The 24,252-nt window shown below is 37.0% G+C and overlaps 1 protein-coding gene and 1 long non-coding RNA gene across 6 annotated transcripts in view; one reads left to right on the top strand and one right to left on the bottom strand.

The window, feature by feature from the left end:
• Positions 1-5,575, top strand: part of ADGRB3 (adhesion G protein-coupled receptor B3) — a 727,056-nt gene extending 721,481 nt beyond the window's left edge. For 4 of the 5 annotated variants that reach the window (XM_053222612.1, XM_053222611.1, XM_027057493.2 and 1 more), the window contains one exon: positions 1,740-5,575. In XM_053222612.1, the coding sequence (XP_053078587.1) occupies positions 1,740-1,928 (189 nt within the window). In that variant the 3' untranslated portion in view covers positions 1,929-5,575. The remainder of the gene's footprint in view (positions 1-1,739) is intronic. The other variant, XM_015079197.3, reaches the window with a different exon arrangement.
• The window catches only part of LOC128315607 (uncharacterized), a 117,182-nt gene that overhangs the window by 15,599 nt on the left and 77,331 nt on the right, over positions 1-24,252 (bottom strand). The gene's annotated exons all lie outside the window — the stretch shown is intronic.

Genomic DNA, 24,252 nt, shown 5'->3' with positions numbered 1-24,252 from the left:
CTGGAATTTGGATCTGCGCATGTCAGGCTTTAAATCTTATGCTTCCTAGTGAACCATGTTGGTTTTCCATCTTTATTCTCCCTAGTGTCTAATATGATGCCCAGCACAGAGCAGCTGGTAAATATTAGTTGAAGGGAGCAAGGAAGGAGGGGGAAGGGAAGAGTTACAAGACTATACACTTCATAATACTTTAGGATAATAGACTAAATCAGAATTAATCCCGTGCACATATCCTAAAGGTTAAAATTTTATCATGTCTTAACAAGTAGCTATTTTCTTGTATGTCCTCCTGATTAAGGCTAATTAGTGTTAAAAACTATCTAATGTATTGAAGGGTATAATTTAATTTCTAGTTATGATAAATATTTCTATAGTTTGTCTCTTCTGTTGATCTATACTTGAGAATGATTTTTAATATAGTCAGGGGAACCCAGATAATCATTCCAGTACCTGTTTTATGTTCCCCCTGCTAATTAATTACAGTAAGTTGAAGGCTAGAATTTAGGGTGGAAGGGGGAGGAATAAAGGACACATTCAACAATTATAGCTGGTTAAGTGTTGTAGTCTAACTTGATCTAAAGAGAATTCAGTCATGATTTCCTTCTTGTTCTTTGATGTTATTCAGCTTAGTCTATCACATTCAAATTCCCTCATTTTACAGAAAGATTCAAATAACACTATGTAAAATAAGTTCACTGCTAAATCTTAGCAAAATATCAGGCTATAGAAACTTTGAATAATGTCTATTCATATTTATTGAGCCCCTACAACATGGAAGGTCTGAGTGGAGTCATAATTAAGCAGATCTTAAATCTTAGGTAGTAAGAGGGTGTGTATATGAAACATAATGAAGGCTGGCCTGTGGACATTATTTAAAACCCCTTATATTGCTGGATATATTTTCCAAAAATCTGTACTCTTTGAAGGGAAGAATGATTTTTGCTAAATTAGTGTGCTACCCAAATATATAGAAAGTTGTGGGGAACTTACAGCAGGGAAGAAAATAGATTACACAAGGGACACAGTAGCATTTTAATATTCTAAAAAAGGATAATTTCTTGAATTTGGATCTGTATGTAACTAAGCAAAGTTAATGAAATTCAGTTATGGCCAGTTTGGGGACTGTTTTTCGTATTACATAATACGCCCCATTACATATCCTCAAATTTTGTTTATCTCACCAAAGCTTCAGCCAAAATACTTAATTTTTCTACATCTAAATGTTTATTTATTTTGAGATAAAGAGGAAGAGAGAGAATCCCAAGCAGGCTCCGTGCTGATAGCACAGAGCCCTATATGGGGCCTGATCCCATGAACCGTGAGATCATGACCTGAGCCAAAATCAAAAGTTGGACGCTAAACCAACTGAGCCACCCAGGCACCCCAAATTTTCTACATTTAGTCTTAACACTAACGCTCCTTCCTACCTGAGTATAGAGCTATACTGACATCTCACAAGACACTGAAAACAAAACATCATCTACTTTGCCTTCCAAAAATGATTCCATTCCTTTGATTAGTGGAAAATTTTAGAATAACATAAAGAAGGTGTTCATCAGTTTGTTCAATGAAAGAAAACTAAAATCAAAACCATTTCCTGCAGCTGGCCACAATTTCACATCATCTCTGAATCATACAAACTGGATTAAGGTCACAAGCATGCTGTCTTCCTGGGAACTTCAACAAGTGGCAATCCTTGTCATCAGATAAATGACTTTCCTCTCCTCTCTTCTCAACAGGAAAACCCAGCACCAAACAAGAATCCATGGGACACTTTCAAAAACCCCAGTGAATACCAACATTACACCACAATCAATGTCTTAGATACAGAGGCAAAGGACACTTTGGAACTGAGGCCAGCAGAGTGGGAGAAGTGTCTGAATTTGCCTCTGGATGTGCAGGAGGGTGACTTTCAAACAGAAGTTTAACAAAGTCAAAATGGACTGAGGTGGACATAAAAAAATTTCTTGCACTGACACTTAAGACTTGGGAAGCCTGACATTTCTATCTGGACAGTGTGACTATGCTCTGTCAGGACCTTCATGTGCCAAGTGTCAGTGGTGTTTGCGTGTGGGAACTTCTCACTAGTGAGGCTAGTGGAGAGAGAACCAGGTGTACAGTTCTGACCATCCTGTGTTGTAAGTACCCGTGGAATGGATTTGTAAGGTAATCTTTATAGATAAACCTCAAGCAACGATTCATGTTGTGACCGCTTCATATGGTTTAGTTTTCAAAAAACTTCACCATGAAGCACAATGTATATATTTATGCAGTTTTTAAAGTTTATAACAGTCTGTTTGGCCATTACTACACTTTTTACTTTATAATATAAAAGCAAAGTTTTTGTCATTAAATGAATGTTTGTTGAGCTACATTCTTCATTGCTTTAAATGCAATAAAGTAATAATCTCACTTTTATATGAATAATATATTTCACATCTTTATTATTGCAGTTTTCTCTAGAAAGCTCTGAGTAGCTTTCTCTGCTGCAACTGTGTATAAAATATTTAAAATGTTGTATGGTGTAAATAAACTTTTGTCTACATATCAGTTTTTTAGTGCATTTTATTTTGGATTTGTTGAACAGAAATTTACATCTTTATAAAATTTTTTTTTCAATACAGATACTGAAAATGTATTCAGTTTTAATAGCATACCGTTATTACTCCTTTGAGGCTAATGATTTCTCAAATGTAATAGTAGGTTTGTATAGTGCTTCTGTATTTTCTACTCAAACATCCTTTGGAACAATGTACCATGTAAATGGGGCTTGTCAGAAATCTGCCATCATACTCTTACCTAAATATTATGTTTTTTTCTATATTTTTTGTGGCAAAAAGACAACTACTGGTAGGACACAGTACGTTGCCATACAAGACATAATACAGGGAAAATGTTTATTAGAAGTAATGAAGTCCATTGCATGTTTCACAAAAGAAACTACTTGTACGATAGTTCTTCATAGCATACACAAAAAATGAACTTATTCAGGACTTTAAAAAAATCTTATCTGTATATTCTCTAGTGGAAGGAAAAGGGGTGTGGATGTGTTTGGTAGACGCTTTATCTCTGGTTGAAAAGTGGGAAGTCTGAGGTGAGCTGACTACAAAAGGGCCCCCAGTGTCCTCTGTTGTGGAAAGCCACACCGGTGATGTCTCCTGCTTTCTCAAAGTCTCATGAAAGGAAACATGGCACAAAGGATTTCAGCAATTTTGCCATCCTTTTAACGGATGATGAGATTGTGACTTCCAGGCTGAGGAACTATAGGGAGTGGAAAGGAGATCGGGGTCTTCAAACTTCCGAGAATGTTTATTTAGATTAGTTTGTCGTTAAACCTAAGCTGCATGGTCTTCTGTGGTCTGTCAGAAACCCAAGTGAGCTGGCTCCAGCTACCCATGACCTGGAGGACCCGGCCCTGAAGGCCATGTGTCCAGGCAGAGACAAAGGTGCTTCAACACTCAAGTGCACCACTAAGCTAGAGCCTTAAAAATGCCCAGCTCAGGCTGAATTCCTGTCAGATACTTATAATGTGCTCAATGTAAAGATGTTAAAAATATATTTTTAACCATATTTTAAAAAATAAAAGCAACATCAGAATATAACATAAGGAGTGATTTTTCTATAGAATAAACTTCATGCCAATTATAATGTTATTGTAATATTAAATGCTTATTAAATTTATAAGATGACTTTCTGGTGATAGAAATATTTAGTCAATTTCTCATTCTCTTCCTATATTCATGTGTCTATAAATACACATATATATATATACATATATGTATATGTACAGACCTATGTGTAGGTGTAGATATACGTATGTGTACTCAGGCTTAGCTCCATCTCAGTGACCCATTGAGTGAATGAAAACCATGTAGGCAGTTTCCCATTTCAAACTGTAAGATCTTGATTGGAAAAAACCCTTAATAAGCATATATTTGAAAACATAAATTCTGTGTTTAAAAAACAAATTCAATATATTAGACTAATATTTCCTGTAAAGCTACAACAGTCACTGCCATAAAATGAAATCTTATATTTTTTTCACTTCTATTTTTCTCCAGTTCTAGTAACTCAATATTACTGTATGAAAATTAACCAGAAATTGCATACTTGAAAATGTTAGGGTAACTTATTTGTTACTCTAAGAGAGATGCCAAGTTGTAGTGGTGCTTTTTGTTTGTTTTTTAATCTAGAAGGGAAAAAGTACAGGCAGGTCAATAAGTATCAAGTAATCTTAATTTTAAGGAAGCTCTCTTTTGAGTCTACTCCTTCTAAGTTTCCACTGCACACGCACATCCGCGTCCTCTGCCAAAACTGCCTCGCAGCTGTCCCCTTAGACAGCCCTGGGCCATTCCCTCTGAGTCCTGAGCCCACTGTACTCTTGACCTGCCAAGATCTTTGGGCCCTTGGAGAGGTAGCCTTTCCCCTTCCCCCACATCCACATTTTTTCTATGCTTCAAGGTACACCTCATATTTCATCTTCGTGAAAGTTCTCATGATTCTCCAAGCTAAAAATAATTTCTCCTGTTAACTCTTATGGCAATGCTTCTGTACCTCTCTTAGAACTTTTAAAGAAACTTCTACCTTGTTATTTAAACACATTTCTGATATCCTCTGGTGGACTGTAAGTGCCTAGAGGGCAGGATTCATGTCTGATCCATTTTTGTATCTCTTAAGGGACCTAGCACAATAATGTTCACACAATAAATGTCTGTTGAATTGTTGGCGGAGTTTATTTTAGCATTGCTTCCAGTCATGCATTCACAGCAAGTTGCTCATCCAAAAGTGTTTACTGAATAACTATGACGTGTTTGCCTCTATGCTAGATGGAAGAATATAGGGCCTCTGTTTTAGGTAGCTCACAATCTACTAAAGATGGAAAATACAAATGTGAAAGTAAAAATATTTCAATATTAAAAGCTCTTATTACCCTATACTGTCTTTTTGCCCTTAAGATTGTCACATGAAGATGGAATTAATTATTCTATAGAAACAGACTCAGAAGAGGTTAAGCAACATAAGATCACCATAAGTAAATAACACACATAGTGTTAGAGCCCACATCCTCTTTCTTCTACTCTGGGGTCATTCTCATGGTACCATGAAGTTTCTACTGTTCCTCCTAGATTATTAAGTCCCCAAATCAAATAACCACAAATTCCATGGAGATGTTCTTCAGGCTGGTAGTAGAGGCATAAAACAGAAAACATGCATCATCAGCTGCCATGGGGGCGGTGAGGCCAGTAGCTAATTGTAGCAGAAAAACATGGCTAAGTAAAATAGCAGGCGATCTTAAATAGATTTGGTTCTATAGTCCATTGTGTGGTTCTATTGCACCCACTTTACCTTGCAAATCCTCTTCAAATGTAGTTGTTGTTTCACTAGTTTGGTGATTACTTGCACATATGCAACAGGAGACAGAAGAGAGAGGCCAACCTGAACTTTCAGGCTGGCTTCAGAGAACTCTCTAAAAACATACAGTCACAATTTTAAAAAGTTGAAGTCAATAAACCACTGCTTCAGAAAATTTAGATTGTAAATTTTAAATCATTCTCAGCTTCTTGGAAAATGTTACAAGTTTTAGTTTTTTCAAGTTACCTATGGCAAAATCAATTAAATTCTATAAATTAATATTACTTCGCTGAAGCATATGAAAACAAATATATCTTCAGCATGTCAGTCTGCACAAAATTTTCTAGGATGACAAAATCATCTTCCCCTAAACACTTCTGTAGTTAAATCCATAACTGGGCTGGCAACAACAGAAGTGAGAATCACAGAATGTAGAGATAGAAGAAATTTGGTTAGTCAATGAAAATGGCAATTATATTCAGGTGTCAAGAAGCAAATTCAGACTTAGGTAAGGAGAAATTTCATTTGTAAAGACTATTGCAATACGGAGAACACTCCAACTGTAAAATCTAGGAGCATCTCAGATGACAGGCAGAAAGGACTCTTCTTTTACAGGGAAGAGTCAACAAGACTAGAAAGAACCAGATGTGGAAGAAGGGTGAGCAGATGGTGTGATCAGGTAGTTGAACAAGAAGTGTCTTTCTCTGTGGCCAGCCGACTCTGGGGGGGGGATTGTTCCACCTTCCAGTGCTTGGCTAGTCTTCCAGTACTTATTTAAACTCAAGGATGGGCCAGAGTTTAGGGGCCTGTGGAAAGCAAGACACCTAACTGAAGTTTGGTCAAGTTAAGTTAGCAAGTAGTTTGTTCAGACTGGTCAGTGGGAACAAATGATTGCCCTAGTAATTTCTGAGACAACGAATAGGAATTTGGAGGGTCTGTTTCTGACTTTGTCACAAGTATACAGGGGATTCATCTGAGAGTCTTATCGAATGACAGAAGGGTGGATCTTTGCAGTAAGTTGTTTCACAGAACATGAAAGGCTACGGGGACTTCCTGACTATTGCTGTTTTCCAAGCGCATAGGGCTCAGGTAAAGTTCAACACTGTCATAGGGGAAGAAACTAAGCCCACTGGAATGAAAAGACTTTTTCAAAAATTAATGTGCAGCTAGTAGTGATTAATAAAGGATTTTCTCATATTAGACAATTGCTATGGCTCTTTAAAAATAATTCCAAAGTCAAAATGGTAAATATTACCAACTAGGGAAGAACACCTAATTTTCTTTAATCTCAGTTTACCAACAATCTCTTGATTTGGACTCCTGATTGTACATTTATACCATTTGACTTTCTAGTCTGAGAGGCCAGTGGTCTAGAGTGAAGCAGCCTGTCTAAAGTTTAGTTAAGCTAAGGGGAATATTTAGACCTTCTTGATCATAGGTAAACTAACAGATCAACACCTGAAAAACAGCTAAATTGATAAGACTCATCTATGAGTTTCATCCACTAAAGTCACCTCAAAACACCTAGCCAGATACATCTAGCATTTCTTAGTGTTACATAAAGACAAGCAATTCATGGTGAAAATGATTCTTCTGATAGCAACCACCGATGTAAAAGGCCTTAAAGCCTTTTGAGGGGTGTCTGTGAGTACAACTTACTCCTCACCAAAACCATGAAACTCCAGTAAGAGGGGCCAGCTTGCTTTTAATAAGCAATTTTCTTTTTCTATTTTTTAAAAATATTTACTTATTTTTGTGAAAGCACAAGTAGAGGAGGGACAAAGAGGGGGACAGAGGATCTGAAGCAGGATCCAGGCTGACACTCTGACAGCAGCATGCCCTATGTGAGGCTTGAACTCACAAACTACAAGATCATGACCTGAGTCAAAATCAGATGCTCAACCTACTGAGCTACCCAGGTGCCCCTTAATAAGTAATTTTCAACCAGAGAGAAGAGTCACAAAGATCGGAATTGAAGGTCAGCATTCCAATCCTATTCTTTTAACTAGTTCAGAGTTTTGTCAACTTTCCAGACGAACGCCTAGCATTATCTAGTGCCTCTTTTTCTCTCAAATCTAGAATTTCATTTCTAAAATTCCTAGGGTATTTTATAGAGATTGGAAGATAGTTTTATGCAGTAAGTATGCTGTGCTTTATCCTGAAGTAGATTCAAGGTGTTTATAAAATATATACAGTATTTAATCAACAGATACTTATTTAGAACTGGTTGCTATCTAGATACTGTATTAGGAAGTGGTGATTCAACAGTGAACAAAATGTGGTCCCTATTTCAAGGGACTTAGCATCTCAGGGGACACACAGACCAACAAATAGAATAACAATAACTTGATGTATTTATAATGAAAAGAAAGAAGAGCACGTAATGGGAACATTTGGAAAAGACACTGATTATATATATAAATAATATGAGCAAAGACAATCAAAGTGACACAGAGACTAATTTAGTACCTCAAATGTATGCCTCAAGGTCCTAGACTGCTGTCTGGAGCTGTGCCAAGTGATGGCTATGAGCTACCCAGTGACTAATGTACACATGGAAACCTCAGTTAGTTATGTAGTTCACAGTGTTCCTAAGATAAAAACCCGCATTTCCCCTACAGAAGCAGAAGTCCAACCAAGAAGTGCCTCTCATAAAACATGCTGAATTACATATTAAATTCTTTATCAATAACCTCTTTATAAATCCTCTGAGCTCTATAAAGGTGATTCTTATGTTCTTTCCTAAAGGGAAATGTGATGGTTAATTTTTGTCTCAACTTGACTAGACCACAGTATCTAGATAGTGGTCAAACACCAATCTAGGTGTCACTGTGAAGTATTTTTCAAGTGAGATTAACATTTAACTAGACAGACTTTGAGTAAAGCAGATTACCCTCCATAATGTGGGTGAGCCTCACAAAATCAGTTAATGGTCTTAAGAGAAAAAGGCTGAGGTCCCCCAAATAAAAAGAAATTCTTCCCCCAAACAGTCTTCAGACTAGGGCTGCAATATCAACTCTTCCATGGGTCTCCAGCTGCCAGCCTGCCTTCCAGATTTAGACTTGCCAGGCCCACAAGTAATGACTCAATTTCTTCAAATAAATCTATGTTCACATACACACACACATACATACACACATCCTATTGGTTCTGCTTCTTTGGAGAATCCTAATACAAGTAGATACTTAACGCCCAAATACAATCACTGAAAACAGTTTTTCACAGAGTCAAAAAACTGTGCTACAAGTACAAAGTTATCCCATGATATGGCTGAATAAAAAGGAGAACATTCTACTCCAAGAAATTACCCATAAATATAATTTCTCAAAACAGAGGTTTGGGTAATACTTTCAAGCTTTCTTAGTGCTTATGAAACTTTACAACTATTTATAAATATCCATTTAAGCCAACAAATTAACCTTTAAAGCAAGTTCTGTCATTATTTCCATTTTACAAATAAAGAAACTGAGGTCCATAATTTTGCCAATATCACAAATGGCAAAGCCACGATTCATCCTCACAGTTTAGCCCCAGAGTTGAAGCTCCAAATAATTCTGCTGAAAATTGAATCGCTTTTCGGCAGCATGAAGTTCAAGGTCAAACTTGCTGGCAAATATTTGGGGTGAATTAAGGGCAGAATTAAGGGTAGGGTGAAGGAGATACGGATGGATATCCAGAAGACCACTCCCCCTGACACAAAATAGTACAAATAGTACAAGGAAGAACCACCAAGAACTTCCTCAAAACACAGACTTAGGTTTGGTTCAACACAAGGGCATATGAAAGACTGAGATCCCAAAGTTCTACATCATAGAACATCAAAATAATAACTTATGCTTAGAGAATATTGTCATCAGATTATTGAACCACATTATGTTCATTAATTTTTTTTTTTAGTTTGGTATGTATGGAAAATCTAACTTGGAAGTGATTTAATTTTCAGTGAATCTTGTAGGATAAACTACAATTGAAACATAACCCAAGGTAACAAATTAGTATTAATTACTCAATTATATATTTACTAAAAATTGTAATTAGGGCTTTGAAATTGTGCATTTAAAGTCATGCTTGCAGATAATGATCACACCAGAGGGTGAGAGATCACTTACGGCCATATTATCTCATGAGCATAAAGTCATATTCAGAGCGGGTACTACAGGAGATTATTTATATCTTTCTGTTCTATAAGTTGGGGAAGAGGGATGGTAAGATAGTTCATCAAGAAGTAGTCTCAAGTCATTAATGTGAAGAAGGAGCTAGGACACAGCCTGGTTTTTTCCCACTGTAAATTCTCTGACCCTTGGAAAGTCAATTACCACAAACTGGTCTCAAGATAAAATTAAGACATATGTTATGTATAAACATCATCATCCAGGGTATCATAAAGGTAAAAACAAAACAAAAAAAGCTACAGATAGCCTTAGGATTTGTGTTTTTATCTCCTCATACAGTTCCCATCAAAGTAAAACAGAGCATAATAATCATCAAAGGAAGATTAGCCATATCCAAAGCTTACTAGAATTCTCTCAAATATTGGCCCAAGAAGACCAGACTTGTGATTTTTCCCTGTAGCAAACTGTCTTAAATTTTGGACAAAATTTCTAGCAATTAATATTTCCAATTTTGAGAGGAGTAGCATGTTGTTCTTAAAAAATTTATGCCAATAACTTTCTTCAGCATTAACCCATGGCAGGCTTAATAATTGTAATGATACAAATATCAAATTGGCCAGAAATGTTTACAGATATAGTTTAATATCATTACAGATTTATAATGCATAGTTGTCATTTGAATTATATAAGCAAATTAATTTGAATGGCTTTAGATATATTTCAGTACAAGCTCTGACCATGTAATATCTTTAATATCTCATGTCTGAGCCTGAGTGGTAGGTGGTGGGGATTGTCCAGGGCTTTTTTGTGGTAGCTTCTCACCAATTTTCCCTTTCATGGGAATAGAGGCAAATTGAACACTGGAAGAAAGTGGTGAGAACTTTTGCTGCCTAAACTTCACAGTGACCCATGGATCAGAAAAGCGGAATCAAGAATGGAGCAAATTTGGGGCACCTAGGTGGCTCAGTCAGTCAGATTTCGTCTCAGGTCATGATCTCACAGTTTGTGAGATCAAGCCCCACATTGGGCTCTGCACTGACAGTGCGGAGCCTGTTTGGGATTCTCTCTCTCCCTTTCTCTCTGCTCCTTTCTATGCTCCTGTTCTCTCTTTCTCTCTCAAAATAAATAAATAAACGTTAAAAAAAAAAGTGGAGCAAATTCATGGCAGAGCCTCCTCCTTCTTCAGAGTCCAGTCATCTCATCACTTCAGATGACAGATTCAGCTGCCACCTTTTCCAAAAATCACTGTGATCAAATGACCTCCACCAGGAACAAACCTCCACCATGAAGCTGTTCCACTGAGGACTTTTCTTTACTCTGTGTCATGATTTTGGAATGTAGCAGCTTTCTGGCAACTATCCATTTCCTTTTCACTTCCAGAGTTCCTTAGATCCAAACTCCAGACAGATAAGCCACATCAAATGGCCCGTTTGATGGGAGACTTTGATAGAACACTTTATTTGCACGGTTTCATTTTTGGTCATTCATCAGACAGGTGATAACTGGACCCACTTTTCCTCATGGAGAGGTACAAGGCTAAAGCATGCCATTTGCCATGCTTTGTATTGAAACTCTCCAGTTAACTATCAGCCCTGAACTTTTACCACTCTGGGTCCTCATTTGCTGGGAAGCTCATTTGCCAGACTACCTTAAATAAGGAAACACGAGAGGGTACATATGAAACTATAACAAGGCTGATTGACTTAGGTGGAGTGGTGCTTGGGATGGGACACCAGCTGCAGGGTGGGTCAAGTGCTTTTCTTTTGCCACAGAAAGGCACAGAGGAAGAGTCAAAAACAATCTCTATCACTGCCAAGTTTGGCAACAAACTAGAGGGCACTTTGTAGGAATTCATTCTATGGACTCCTAAACAGGGACCAGGCATTTATCATCATCACAGTTTGAGTAGATCGTTTATTTAATGGAAAACTTTATTAGGCTTTTAAAAATACTTAAATTGTGATTAGGGGTGTGGTCTTTTTTCTTAATCTTTTTTTATGAAGGTGTCAAAAGAGAATCATACCCTAGAGATTGTTTTTTATATATTTTTAAAAATAATAATTCTCTAAGTGCTTTTGTGGAATAGCCAAGAAGTTGTTAATAACTACATTGCATTCAGATTTCTGAAGAGCCCAAGCAGAGACCCTCTGCCTATATATTTACCCAACATGTTTTCTGGGACATTTCAGAGCTGAGGTTGCACATCTTTTCTGTTAACATCGACATTATGACAACCATGTGTTTATATAGCCGGATGCTAGCCCTTGTCCACAATTTCAAATGCTTCACTTCACCACAGCTGTGCAGAGACCTCCCCGACCCTCTTTTAATTAGTATAATTAACTTCCAAAGTTATAATTCTAGCATGGTAGATATTTTTCAGAATTTATCATTTTGACACTCAAAAAGAAAATTCTTTGAAAATTATTTTATTGTGAGAAGAAATCTTGCTTCCTTTATGCATCTAAGGAAAGCTAGTAGGCATTGACAGGCATCTGCCTAGTCCTACATCATTTTCCTGCAAAAGTGTATATGCTCATCTACCCTCTGGTCAAGCAAGGTCTGCCCCAGAAACAGTTGCTATGTTGAGGCTGAAGGAGGCTGAGCAATCCATTCTACTTCTTACTCACAACCACATATACACAAATTAAAATCATTTAGAAATGATTCCCTTTCTCCTGTCAGGTTATACTTACATAAGCCTTACATAAGTTTCAAATTTCTACATATCAAAGTTTTTCTGCTGTTGAAAAAAATTATAAAAGTGGAAAAGAAGCATTCAAAAATATAGAGAATGAATATCAATTTACTACTCTGCATGATGATCACTGTTTTTCAGCAATAAATGGATTAAAAACATGACCATTTATTTTTAGCAGCTGGTGGATGGGGGTGAAAGAGAAAGAGAGGCAGAGAGAGGGAAGAAGGAGGGAGTATGAGAATGAGAACTGACAGCTAAACTGGGAGAAATATAAAAGGCATATGTAAAAGCACGTTGGGGACAAGGAAACAAATGTGTGCTTCTCTGCTAGCCAAAAGCATGTAAGACTCATGGGGATTACAAAGCATCTAGTCCTTGGGTAAAACACTGTGCGAAAAGACAGGCCAAGAAGCATTTTAAGTACACTGAATGGCCAAGCATGGTAGGCATTGTAAGGGAAAGAAAAGTAGATAGGTAATGGAGGTGCAGATGTGATATGGAGAGACCAACAGGGTTATTCAGCTATAGAGTACTTTGTAAAAACTGGTTTCCAGGAGGTTTCCAGCTGTGTTCCAGTTGCTGCCATAAACAATGAATAAAGCTTAATTTCTTTTCCAATACAGATTTTTTACCTATCTGTCTGGGGAAAATTGGATCTCTAGTAAATGGTTTAAATCATGAGGGAAATATATTTAGGGTACCACAGAAATATTGTATCTAGAGAAACTAATGCTGTTTTTTAATCTGCTTGAAGTCCATTTTTATATTTTGCCAAAGGACTGATAAATGATTAAGATTCTTTATCTTCCAGAGTTCATTCAGCTTCAGCTATTGACTGGTGGTAAAAACAAATGCCAACTATTCTCAGAGGCCCAAAGGAACAAATGTTCTGATTACTTATGGTTAAGAGACGAAAATCTGTTGGATAAGAAAATGTGGCAGAGGAGAAGAAAGTAAGAATAGGGAAAGTGGGGGGGGGGCATTTGTTCATGGACATAATTATTTTTATAGGTGTGTAGGAAGTGGGACAGCAAATTAGGACTGCTAATAACTTTACTAACTGAAGGAGAGTGTTGAATATGATGTCTTGAGGTCTACTCTAACTTAAAGAGTCTGTGATTCCAATGTAAGATTTTGACCCAGAAAATTTAGAATACTGGGATTAGTCATATTAGCAAAATATATGAAGATAATATTGGGAAAATATATGTCAGTGAAGAAGCCATGTGATTCTGTATTCCATGGCAGAATTCCCTAGAACATGAATCCTTCTTCATGGATGCTACCTTATTACTAAAGTGATATAAAAGTGCTCCATGCTTTTGTGTGAAGGGAGAAATTCATGGCTTGTTTTACTGTTTGATTAAGAAGGCCTTTGAAAATTGACAACATTTTTTGCTTTTACAACATTTTAGCAAATTGGTTTTGTTAAATTTATTTGATTATAGTTGACAAGAATGTTATATTAGCTTCAGGTACACAACTTTGTGATTAGACAAGTTTATACACCATGCTATGTTCACCACAAGTATAGCTACCATTTGTCCCATTATATACACCACATCAACAAAACAAAAGGCAAAAATCATATGATAATCTCAGTAGATGTATAAAAGTCATTTGACAGGATTCAACATCTACTCATGATAACAACTCTTAAAGTGGGGATAGAGGAAACATACCTCAACATAATAAAGGCCATATGAAAAACCAACAGCTAACCTCATAATGGTGACAAACAGAGCTTTTCTTCTAAGATCAAGAACAAGACAAAGGTATCTACTCTCATCACATTTATTCAACATAGTACTGGATGTCCTAGCCATAGGATTCAAAAGAAGAAAAAGAAATGAGGCATCTGTAATGGTAAAAAGGGGTTAAACAGTCACTATTTGTAGACAATGTGATACCATACATAGAAAATCCTAAAGACTCCACTAAAAAACTACCAGAAGTAATAAACGAACTAAGTAAAGTTGTAGGATACAAAGTTAGTGCCCAGAAATCAGTAACATTTCTATACACTAATAATGAATTAGCAAAAACAGAAATTAAGAAAATGATCCCATTTATAATTGCACCAAAAAGAATGAAATACCTAGGAATAAACTTAACCAAAGAAGTGAAGGACCTATACTCTGAAAATTATAAAACACTGATAAAAGAAACTGAAGGTGACACATATGGAAAAATATTCTTTGCTCATGGATTGAAGAATTAATATTGTTAGGATGTCCATATCACCCAAAGCAATCTATAGATTCAATGCAATCTCTATCAAAATACCAACAACATTTTTTCACAAAACTAGGATAATGCTGAACCCACAGAAAAACCTGAATAGCCAAGCAATCCTGAGAAAGAAGAATAAAGCTGAAGGTATCACAATACCAGATTTCAAGCTATACTGCAAAGTTGTAGTAATAAAAACAGTATGGTACAGGCACAAAAACATACACATAGATCCATGGAACAAAACAGAAAGCCCAGAAATAAACCCATGATTATATAGTCAATTAATCTATGACAAAGAAGACAAATTTTTGTTTCTATTAAGAAAAGAAAAGAAAAGAAAAGAAAAGAAAAGAAAAGAAAAGAAAAGAAAAGAAAAGAAAAGTTAGGTTAGCACTTTCTGTCCATCATTGCACACCACATCACAGAAAACAGGATGGAGTCCATTGATGTTTTGGTAACAAAACCTAGTTACATAATGTGATAGGAAATGTCATATGAAAATGCTTTCTTTCTCCAGGGAGTGTACAGTAAGATTCACCTGGCCCAGTATAAATACCCACAAGCAACAATAATTTACTCTTTTTTTCTGAGAATAAAGAACTCTTTTTCTTTTCTCACTAGGATAACAAAAGCTATTAAGAACTAAGTTATTAAAAAATAGATTATCAGCTCAGAGACTCATTTCCTGATATAATCAGTAAAACTAAAAGGGTATTTTGGGATGTCAATGAGGAAGTGAGATATATCACTAATATTAGTAACAAGGTACACAAATCCTTACAAGGTGTAGTCACTGATTTACTCTGCGTTATTTATAAAAGTTCTCTTCTCCATTTGATTCCAAGCTGAATCTGGCTTCTCAAATAAGGTTTTCTAACTTAAAGTAATAGTGTTCAGTAAATGGTTATTTTTTCTCTAAAGTCAGCTCCTGGTGAATTGAGCCCTGCCTAACCTGACTTTCTCCTCTCCAGACCTTTGACGCTCAGTAGGGTCATAGCAGCAATCTCCAAACCTTTCCTGATCCTGAGTGTGAGCCTTACTTTGCCTACCACACTATGTCAAGAGCACTCTAGAAAAGCATTTCCAATGCAATGATTAACCCCAGGTTCCCCCCACAGAATGGAACATTTGCAAAATATGCAGCAATTCCCTGTTTTGTTGACCTCAGAGTTTGATCTATTATTTCTAAAAGAAACACAAGGATCACTTAGTCCTTAGAAAAAGAACATTGTACAAAAAGAAAAATCTGCCAATGTTTATTTGAAAATACATCTATAAGCAGGTGTACTGGACCTTGAACTGCTACAGAAATGTGGAAAATTCCCTTCAGTTCTTTATTGTCTCAATGAAGGCTGGTGATTACATTTATAAACATTATCTAACTAGGTAATAATAATTATTAAGATAGCTTCAATCTCACTCCTTCCATGTAAAAAACATGCCACTTTATCTGCAGTCTAGACCTTTCTGGAACGCTTCAAAAGATTTTCAGGTAATGGATTTTTTAAACCATAAGTGAATGTTTAAGTTTACATAAAGGACAGGTATTTGAATGATTTAAATTGTTAAGATAGAGCAGGGCTTGTTGTATTCAGATACTCTGCCTAATGTCACTGTCAACAGCACTGAGTATGTAAGAATACATAACCATTATCACAAAGCAATTTAGTTCTCTGACAAAACATTTAAGGAATATTTGCCCTTTATAAAATGTGGTCTTCATCTGGCAAGTTGCTTTTCATCAAATGATTGAAGTTAGAGCTTCATAGATACTGTTTGACCACAATTTTATGACCAGTGTGGGCCCAAATTTAATTCTCCAATTTCCAAAAGAAAACCAACATGTTAATTAAATATTCAAAATGCTAGCTTCACAACTTATTTTAGAACAAAACTTTCCCTGGCATACACCCAAGTTCCCCTTATCATCACTCAAGTATTTAAAAAAATAAGAAAGAAAACATGCTGACAAGAAAATTATTTCTGAATTATCATGTACTACAGAAAGATATTTTTAAAAAAAACAATTAAAGGATAATTAAAGGTTAAAAAACATTCTGGCAAATTTGTTCACGTTCCTGCTTTGCTTTAGCTTTGGAGTCAACACACACCTGTCCTAGGTATTTGATCCATATGAAGCCGTATAGAATGCTTGGAGCTGTGGTTGCCAAAAGTGATGGGGACTTTGCTCAATTCACAAACTATTTTCAGGTTTCTTAGCAATCAAAAAGTTCTTCTTATGGCTAAAGAACCTTAAAGTACTCTTTCTTTTGTGTATCATCAAGAGAGCCAACATGTCTTGTACGAAGTTCTTAGGGGGTAGAAACAAGGGCTGCAGGGCTATGAAGAGGGAACAGCCATCCCTACGTATCCTGCAGCTCAGTGGGTCCCAAATTTCTCTTGTGCTCAAGACTTCTATACATTCTTTTTTTTTTTTTTAATGTTTATTTATTTTTGAGAGAGACAGAGACGGAGCATGAGCAGGGGAGGGGCAGAGAGAGAGGGAGACACAGAATCCAAAGCAGGCTCCAGGTTCTGAGCCATCAGCACAGAGCCTGATGCAGGGCTCGAACCCACGAGCTGTGAGATCATGACCTGAGCTGAAATTGGATGCTTAACCAACTGAGCCACCCAGACACCCCAAGATTTCTATACATTCTTAAAAATTACTGTCTACCCCCAAATTTTCTTTATAAAAATATTTAAAATATACAAATATGGAAATGTAAGGTCCTCATTTTAAATTTTATTCATTTATTTTAAAATGGCAAGATTATGGGGCACCTGGGTGGCGCAGTCGGTTAAGCGTCCGACTTCAGCCAGGTCACGATCTCGCGGTCCGTGAGTTCGAGCCCCGCGTCAGGCTCTGGGCTGATGGCTCAGAGCCTGGAGCCTGTTTCCGATTCTGTGTCTCCCTCTCTCTCTGCCCCTCGCCCGTTCATGCTCTGTCTCTCTCTCTGTCCCAAAAATAAATAAACGTTTGAAAAAATAAATAAATAAAATGGCAAGATTACACCCATAACCTATTAACATAAATAATATATTTTAGGAATAAATCTATTTTTTAAAACCAAATAAATTTTAGTGAGAAGAATAGCACTTTTATATTTTTTACAGATACTTGAATGCATGGCTGAATAGAAGTTGGATTCTCATATCTGTTTCTGTATTTAATGTACTGTGGGATGTTGTTTGGGTTGAAAATATGAAGAAAACCAAGTTCCACACACATATGTGATTGGAAAGGGAGTAGTCTTTTGATAATTTTTTTTAGATAGTTCGGGTAGTCTTTGATACTACCAAAAGGCAGCAACTGGATTATCTTAAAAGTTAGTTGCTGGGGTGCCTGGGTGGCTCAGTGACTTAAGGGTCCAACTTTTGATTTCAACTCAGGTCATGATCTCATCATTCATGTGATAGATCTCCTCATTGAGCTTTGTGCTGACAGCATGGAGCCTGCTTGGAATTCTTTTTCTCCCCCTCTCTCTGCCCCTCCCCCACTCACACACACTCTATTCTCTCTTAAAATAAGTATTTTTTTAAAAAGTTAGTTGCAATGTCAAATTTGAAACCATATTAATAAATTTTTCATATTCTTTTACATTAAAATATATTGATCTATCCTATACTTTGAATGGATCTTGTACTCAACATAATTTTATAACATCACACTTTGATCATTTGGAAAATATTGGTTGAGTTATGTAAATCTTCTAAATGTTAAAACACTTTATTTATAAAATTTCAAAAAAAACACATTCATGCATCTCAATATCCCCCAATCTTATCAGAAAAGTCTTTAAGTGTTGGGAAGCTATGAAGCTCATGGTGGCAGACACAAGTCTTCCAAAATTCTAATTTCGTTTAAAAACTCAAATGTTATCATTGGCAGCAAATACTGTCAGTTGGTTTCCTTGAAGTGACCAACTCACTTTGTTCAGTTTCAAGAAAGTTTCTCCTAAATGCCCAAGGGGACTGCATATTTGTAACTTATTCTTTCAAGTAAATATATTCCTCCATGAAACACGTAGCTCATTCATTTATAACTCTATTGCAAAGTGGCTTTTCCTGAGACAACCATCATGCTTCAGTAGATAGCAGAGGCACTTTACCTGTATTTCCTATTTCATCACATACAGTACTAAAAATGACTTGTACTCAAGGGTTGAGATTTAATACAATTAACAATTTTTACTGATTCATTAATGCTCTTCTTATGTGAAACTGGATTTGTGCTGTGCTTTGTTTTTGTTTTTGTTGTTTTTCTACTGAGAATGCTTTGTGGCTAAGAATAACACAGTGACTTTTAGTAAAGTTCGATGTCACTGCTTTTATTTGCACTAAAAATCACCAGAAGTTTTACCACTATTTTTAAAACACCATTTTACAAACAAGAAACAAGAAAAAGAAATAAGAGGCATTTGTAATGGTCAAAAGAGTTTAAACTGTCACTATTTGCAGACAATGTGATACTACACATAGAAAATCCTAAAGACTCCATTAAAAAACTACTAGAAGTAATAAATGAACTAAGTTAAGTTGCAGGATACTACAAAGTTGCAGTAAAGTTAATACCCAGAAATGAGTAACATTTCTATACACCATTTTACAATACCATTAATGTGCAAATATCAAGTGTCTTGGTATTATTGTGAAAGCTGTTTTGAATTGGTGGACCTAAGGACCCTCAGGGTCCAGACACCACACATTGAGAACCATGGAGGTAGCAAAACCTCCACAGAAATCAAAAGATAAAGAGAAAGTATACTATACATATCAACTGTGACTAGTATTTACATGGTTATAATAATGGAGTCATTGATTTTGATATAAATAAAATTACAATGTGACTATATTAGGAAAAGGAGGGGGTGAAATGTGTGTTGATGGTGGGTAAGGTGAGGTGAAAGAGTTAAACCAGGTCATTGAAAATGGGAAGAAATTATCTCTTAAAAACAAAAAAATCATGAGTGCTGGGTGGCTCAGTCACTTAAGCGTCCAACTCGATTTCAGCTCAGGTCATAATTTCACAGTTTGTGAAACCCCACATGGGGCTCTGGGCTGACAGTGTGAAGCCTGCTTGGGATTCTCTCTCTCTCTCTCTCTCTCTCTCTCTCTCTCTCTCTCTCCCCCCCCCCCGCATGCCCACACTCTCTCTCTCTTTCTTAAACAAATATTCTAAAAAAGTATTATAATACTAGTATTTTACAAAATAGGCTTAAGAGAAACTGCTACAAAAGTTCTAAGTTGTAAGTTGTTCTGGCCCACAGTGTTCTACATGGTTTACTCCTTCCTTAACTACCTATTCTCATCTCTTCCTCTACTTTTGCTGACACTGTTTCCACCATACCAGCTTCCTAGGTTTCCTAGTTCACACCGGTCATTGCTGCCTACTTCTTTGTTCTGTGCTCTCTGGTCTGCCTGGACCACAACCTGCCCAGATATCTGCACACCTTAATGTCTCATTCTCTCAGGTCTTTCTCAATGAAGCCTTTAGAATTTTGTCTGCAACTCCTACCCATGCTCAGGATTCCCTTTCCTGTACTCTATTTTCTCCCCCACAGCCCCTACCACATCAAACATACTAAATAGTATACTTATTTATGATATGATTTTTTTTGTCTGTGCCTCCCCAGTCTGATAGAAGTCTATGTGGATGGGGATGTTGGTCTATTTTATTCACTAATGTATCCCAAGCATCTAGAGCAGTGTGTGGCATATAAAGTTGCTTAATACATATGGGCTGAATATATGCTTGAATGAAGAATAGGAAATAGGCATAACAGGTAAGAGTCTGCTATTTCTCATAGGAAGCCTTACAGAATCATTTCACTTTTCAACTTGTGTACATATAACTTTAATAAACATAAAATACAGACCCAGAATAGCCAAAGCAATCTTGAGAAAGAACAACAAAGCTGGAGGCATCACACCCCCAGATGTCAAACTATACTACAAAGCTATCATAATCAAAACAGTATGGTACTGGCACAAAAATAGACACATATATCAAAAGAACAGAATAGAGAGCTGAGAAATAAACCTATATTTATATGGCCAATTAATCTATGACAAAGAAGGGAAGAATATACAATGGAGAAGAGACAGTTCCTTTAATAAATGGTGCTGGGAAAACTGGACAGCTACATGCAAAAGAATGAAACCTGGCCATTTTCTCATATCATACACATCTACTTGACCAAATGTTCTTATTCAGGAAAAATCCTATGCAAACCATCTTAAGCAGTTCTGATAGCTGAGTCCTAGGGGAAGTCAGTGATAACAGGACCCATTCTTCTCACCCTCCTTAGGCCCTGAGAATGTGTTTCCAGCAGCTCCTGGCCCAGTAAGGTCCTAGCTCCCTCCTAGAATAAAGCTTTAAAAAATGGAGGGCAAGGAAAGGCAAAATGACCAGTCTCAGACCCATACTTGTTTTAATAGAGGGAGACAGATACTAAAAATGTCATACTTTGAAGGTGACAAAGTAAAGATCAATACCAAGGGGAGACAATGGCACAGAAAGTGAAGACTAGTGATGAAAACAAGTGTAAATATCTAGTGGCGGGTGCTTTCCTGTTTTAATATAAGGGAAAGACTTTGAGAATAGGGAGCAAAACGGGAAACAAAGGACACAGAGAAGGCACAAAAAAACTTCACAGTTTGGCTTAGAGTCAGCTCTGTTACCATCAACTGCATGTGGACAAGTAAAAACTGCAGCCAATATGCTATTGCCCACAGATACACACAAAGCCCAGTCCAAATACGTCTGCCAATGCTGCCTTACCAGGTTTAGGAGATTTGCTTTAACCTCACCCATGCCCTAAAGGACTTAACCTTAAAGTTGACTGACTGACCCATTCAGTCAACAAATAGTCATTGTCTCCTGTGTTCCCAGAACTTCTCTGAGAGGTAGAGACACAATGGTGAAAACATATATGTCCCCAGACCTTGTGGAGCTTTCAGTCTTGTGGTGAAGACTGCTGTTAATCAGAAATTCCTAAAATAAAAAGTGCTATGAAGAAAAGAAGTGCTAGTACACAGTGCCATGAGAGCACAGAAGAGGAGGTTCTGACCCGGTTGCAAACTTCAAGAGCACATCTGTAAATAGTAATAATTGAGCATCAATATTCTGAGGAGGCATTACATGTTACATGGGTGAAAAACAGAAGGTGGGGAGATCAGCATGTGCCAAGTCCTTCTGGTGAGAGGGTAAGACAGAGAATGAAGTGTTCAAATAAGCCATGTGCTGAAGAATGCACAAGAGTTTGAGGCTTAGCAATGGCAACACCAAATGGAGCATTGTAGATTTTTCTATGGAATTCTTTAGCCCAAGAAAAAATGAGGAACTCTGAAGTATTTTAAACAAGGGCATGATGTGTTCTGATCTACCTTTTGAAAACATTACTCTGGACAGAACTGGAGAGTGAATGGGGGGGGGGGGATAGTTGGGAAAGACAAATTAGGATATGGCAAAGTAGGTGAAAGGTGACAGTCATCTGAGATAAGATGGTGGCCAAAAAGAGGGAGAGAAGTGATTGGATTTAATTTTTGCTTAGTAAAATCAGAAGAACTTAGATTGGGTGGGGTATCTGGAGGGAGGAAAAGAAAGGTATCAAAAATGGTCACTGATGTCTAGAGTCTGCAACCAGATGGGTAGTAGTGACAATCTCTGAACACACAATACCTGAAGAAAGTCTTAGGGTGGATAAAAGAAGGAGAGGCTAGAGTCTATGAATTTCATCTGGGGCTTATTAAATTTGAAATGGCTTCAGGATATTCAACAGAAGATGTCATAGGGAGATGAGTAGTCAGTCTACAAATGAGAAGAGTTATCTGCACTGGAGAAATACATGTGTGAACAATCTGCCCATAGGTATCAACTGAACTTATAGAGTAGATGTCACCTTCAAGAGAGCAGAGTCAGGAGATAAGACCTACCAACTGTGACCTCTAACATAATAATAAAGGGGCAGAGGAAGGGGAGCCCTAATAGTGTTAGAGGCAAAACAACCAAAAAGTAAGGAGAAATAGTGTGGTGCTGGGAAGGGCCATCCCACCCTGCATATCTTTTCCATGTAGGAATGAGGGTTCATGGGAGACACAGGAGAACCCACAAGTGTGATTTTGAAAGTTGCTCTTCTCTCATGACTTGTTCTCTAGTGTTTACCAAATCCTAACAGGAATTATTTCCTCTCAAAGACCACAGATCATCAACAACTTAATATAAAAATCAAGAGACTCTTGCTCACTTCCAATATCCCTGACTCATGAAAGACTGACTGAATAGTGTTGAGGAAATCAGAGACTGACCTATCCAAGAACATCCTGTGATGAGGTAAGAAGTAGTTATGAAGCTGGGCAGCTTATGGAAAAAAGTATGATTGTTTAAAAAAAAATTACCCTCAAGTTCAGGAGAGCAAGGCTGCTTAAAATCAATCCTGAATAAATAGCATCCCTTATAAGTAGAATATGAATTCAGGAAAGACAATATGGCAAAGATAGCTGGTTTTCCCTTCCAGAAATCTATTCTTCTTCTCTTTCTTAAACAAAGCCTAGATTTTTAATTGATCATAGTGTTATCCTGTTAAAGGACTACAATTTCCCAGCCGCTCTTGCAGCTGTGTGTGGCTATATGATGTACATAGAAGTACTGTATTTTACGGGACTTCTAAAAGCTCTGTTTAAAAGAAAAGATTGCCCTACCTACTCCATCCTTCTGGCTGTAATGGAAATGTGAAGGCTGTAACTGACAACCATCATGGGCTGTAAAAACAAACACTAAACACAAAGGAGAAGCAAGAGAGAAGGTAGATGGGTCCCTGATGATTCTTCAACCACAATAAGAGTCCTTGCCTGCCACTAAGCTCCTTTCCCTTGTGAGAAATATGAATGTCTTGATGGGTTAAGCATTGTTTTGGTGGGCTTCTAGTATAGGCAACTGGACCTAGTCCTAACAGCCTAAAGTGATGACCTGAGAAAAAGGTAAAATCTATATGAGACTTTAAAGGTGAGGAGAGGTGACAGAAATCAGTAGGTTAGCAGAATAATGTTTTAAAAGAACATTAAACAGATTCAAAGAAAGACTCCATTCTCTGTAAAATTAATCAGCTTTGGAGTGTGAAATTTAATATAGGTAGATCAAAGAACTTCCGTGTTACATATCCTTTTAAATTTGTTTTTCATAGTTTTTGAACTTATTTTCCCATAACATTTCCTGTTCCACAGCATAGAGTTGAGATTGCTTCTAAGATTAATAAAAAAAAAATCTGAATTTAAATTTCACAAGAGGGGCAAGGAGGTGATGATAGAGCACCCAGCCCTTTAAGTGGACACAAGCCTCAGGGAACAGATGAATGGTATGTAGAAATGCTGAAGAATAAGCAGCAGTGAACTCAGAGCCTCTCCGTGTATTCACTGAGGGATAACAGAGCCTGGGAAATGTGCCAGGGGTGAGATGGGCAAACATCCCAGGAATTCCAAAAACTATAGATCAGTGAGCTTAACATCAGTCTCCAGTGGAAGTCTAGAATAGATTATCAAATGAATGGCCCATGAGCATTTTGGGAAAAAAGGAGTAGAATTGATAATCTCAACTACCAGAGTAAAATTTCCTTCTAACTCTCGTCTGCCAGTTCTTGTCTTCCTTATGTATTGTTGTTTCCCAGGAGACCATCGTCAAGTCTCTGCTGGCTCCACATCTGTCTATCTGCAGGATAGCTCATATACATTCATGGTTCTAACTACAACTATTCATGGGGAGCCAACAAGTCAGTGAAACCCCAGAAGTAGAAGAGGTTGTGAAGCATTTTAATACAATTACACAGGAAGCATTATAGTGTGTAAATAGCAGGC

This window comes from Acinonyx jubatus, chromosome B2 (assembly GCF_027475565.1).
Source record: "Acinonyx jubatus isolate Ajub_Pintada_27869175 chromosome B2, VMU_Ajub_asm_v1.0, whole genome shotgun sequence".
Lineage (NCBI taxonomy): Eukaryota > Metazoa > Chordata > Mammalia > Carnivora > Felidae > Acinonyx > Acinonyx jubatus.
This window is presented reverse-complemented; position numbering and strand designations above follow the sequence as displayed.